This window comes from Pteropus vampyrus, unplaced genomic scaffold (genome assembly GCF_000151845.1).
Source record: "Pteropus vampyrus isolate Shadow unplaced genomic scaffold, Pvam_2.0 Scaffold537, whole genome shotgun sequence".
Lineage (NCBI taxonomy): Eukaryota > Metazoa > Chordata > Mammalia > Chiroptera > Pteropodidae > Pteropus > Pteropus vampyrus.
In genome coordinates, this window is record NW_011889318.1 from 5,379 (window position 1) to 8,199 (window position 2,821).

The 2,821-nt window shown below is 32.5% G+C and overlaps 1 protein-coding gene across 1 annotated transcript in view; it reads right to left on the minus strand.

Moving 5' to 3' along the window:
* Positions 1 to 183: 183 nt before the first annotated feature.
* Positions 184 to 2,821, minus strand: part of LOC105307982 (NKG2-A/NKG2-B type II integral membrane protein-like) — a 43,740-nt gene continuing 41,102 nt past the window's right edge. The window contains exons 4-6 of the mRNA XM_023525174.1: positions 2,392 to 2,543; positions 633 to 733; positions 184 to 317 (exon numbers count right to left, since the gene is read on the minus strand). Of these exons, the coding sequence (XP_023380942.1) occupies positions 206 to 317; positions 633 to 733; positions 2,392 to 2,543 (365 nt within the window). The 3' untranslated portion in view covers positions 184 to 205. The remainder of the gene's footprint in view (positions 318 to 632; positions 734 to 2,391; positions 2,544 to 2,821) is intronic.

Here is a 2,821-nt window from a genome sequence, read left to right on the forward strand (position 1 = left end):
TGTTGGACTAAAAAAGCCAGACACTGAAGGTAATGATATCTGTACTTTTGATAGTGTATATTATTTTGTAATAATCATTATGAAACATTTTTTATTATTAGAACAAATAGTATAATTCATTTTAAGACTTCTGCAATCATAATATTATTTTCATTTCATGAAAAATAAAGTTACCCAACAGAATCCAAACTCAAGTGTTTTAACTCTAAAGCTTACGCTTGCAAAAAGACTTTTTTGGAGATCCACAATCACTTGCTGTGAGGCCAGATGAGGTTAGCAGAGCACAATTAAATTGACTAGATGATGATCCTGCTATCCTGTAATGGAGAAAAACGCATAATTCACTTGTTATATCGTATGGGGACAAGTTATAAAACAATAACATTTTCATGTAACTGTAATAGAAGAATATTTTCAAAATGGATGATGACATTTTCCATATAATATTAGTAAGAGCTGGTTATTAGGGAAACTGGGTAGTCATTCTTTAATATTTATATCAATGTTTCATTAACTTTGAACATTATTCTTCATGTTTATAATTCAACATAAACAAATGCATTCATAATACTCTTCTGAATTTTTATTTCTTATATTTTTCTTCTTCCGTAGAACATATAAAAACAACTTACTTTAGTGTAAAGTTTGAACCACTTTTTGACATCCATGGCTGATCACTGCTTTTACGGTAGACTCCAATCCATGATGGAAGATATAGGGAATTCAGAAATTTCTAGCCCAAAATAGAGAATTTTTATTTAAATCATTGTGAAAGTTTGTATCACTTTTTAAAAATGCAAGTAGTGCATTCTTTTGCAAGGCTCTTAATTTTCAAAAACAAAATGAGAGTATTGGATCCTAATCTAACAGTAAAGACACATTAAAGTTGAAAACCACTTTGATATTGCTAAGAACATTGAGCATTATTTGTATTTTTGGTTTAAAATTGACTTGGTACATATAAAACTAAGGAACATTCTGATGTATGTAATTTAATAGTTACCCATGTTGACAATTAACAAAGGAAAGCTTTAAAGAAGTTTCCAGATAACTGTGGCATCGTTTCTCCAGAAACTATGAATAAATCAGTGCAGTTTTCTACTATGTTTTTCAAAGTTTAAGGTTTAGGGGTAAAAAAATTAAGGCATTGCCATTAAGAAAATAAATGACATGAGAGCCAAATTTTTGATTTGGGGGCCACAAAACATTCTTTAACCAGATAAGCCCTTGCTGATCTGTTTCTGTTTTGGTGGAATCTGTTTCTGTTTCTGACCAGGTGTCAGAGACTCATTTCTCTGCTACTCCTTACTAAATACAACTATAAATTCTGGAACTCGTGACAGATACAAGTAAAGGAGAACACTGAAAGGTGGAAAGAGAAAGGGAAAATGGTTTAGTCCCCCCAGATTAGGGAACAACAGAGCGACAGAATTTTTTTATCACCCACCCAACACAAGAGTGTGACCTAAGCCTGCTGCTTCCCAACACCCAACCTGCCATTAGGAGGTGGCTGAGGATAGCCAGTCCTCCTCTGCCATTAGGGAAGGATCCTACCCAGCAACACCAGGCAAGCCCACAGGGTGATCCACCAGGACACCTGCTAACAAAAGGAGCCAGGAGAAGTTCTTCCTCTTTCCCAACAAGAGACACCAGGGGAGGAGTCTTGGAGTTAGACTAGCAAAGGGAATCTTATGAATAAAAGTTCTGGACCCAGGAAGCCTCTTTATCCCTCAGGACAGGAGACTTCGTTTCTCAACTAAAGTCACCAAATAGAATGGAATTTAAAATGTTACTTTCACATAATTCAACAATAAAAATTAAAATGCAGGTAAATGCAATAATGTAAATGAATTGCACCAATATTAAATGGAAGTGGAAAGGGACAGTAAGAAAAATGCATGTTGTTTGATTTTATTTATTGGAGATTCAAAAGCAAGCAAAGAGACTTTATAATGTTAAAAGTCAGGACAGTGGTTAAGTGATGAGGGAGGAGTTGAGATGAGAGGATCTATAGGTCCAGGGCTGCTGAGGACTGAAAACTCAATTTTGTGATCTGATTTGTAATTACATGGTTCCAGTCTCTTTGTAACCAGTCTGCTCAATCATGATATGTTTAGTTTCCTTGATATAAGGTAAAATTAAATAGAAAAATTTATTTTAGAAAACAAGTGTTTATTGAAACACAGTATTCTACAAAAAGAAAGAATGAGAAATTATCGAATGTGTGTTTCTGGTATAAAAATAAAATATTTGAAAGTTAAACAATGGAGTATTAAACAGACTTTAAAATAAATAGCTACAAATATATACAAAAGTATGGATAAATACTACAAGTATAATATTGACTGAAACAAACCTTTAATAAAGTATATAAAAAGTTTAATATCTTACCATTTCTTCTTCATTATCTATATAAAGCAGGTTAGAGTTCTTGGAAGCACAGGCAGTCAAACTCTCATTCCATGTTTTTCTTTCGGTACTAAAGTAATAGCAATTGTTGGAATACGTAAACCACTCCTTTGGACAACCACAACAATGATGTGCTGAAGAAAAATTATGAGTTATTATCCAAAAACAATTTGAATTTTTAAAATGAAAATTAACTTATAGATTTGTATAGGTATAAATATGTTTGTAAGTAGCATATCTATGTACCTTCACATATAAAACAAAACACACTCATACACATGCTCAAAGAGAAGAGTCACCCTCTCATCTTGTAATTTATATGTCCTTTTAAAGCAAACACCCAAATAAAATATTCACTCTGAAAATGTCCTGAATGTCAATGAACAAAAACACTCTTTAAAAATAAAAAAAA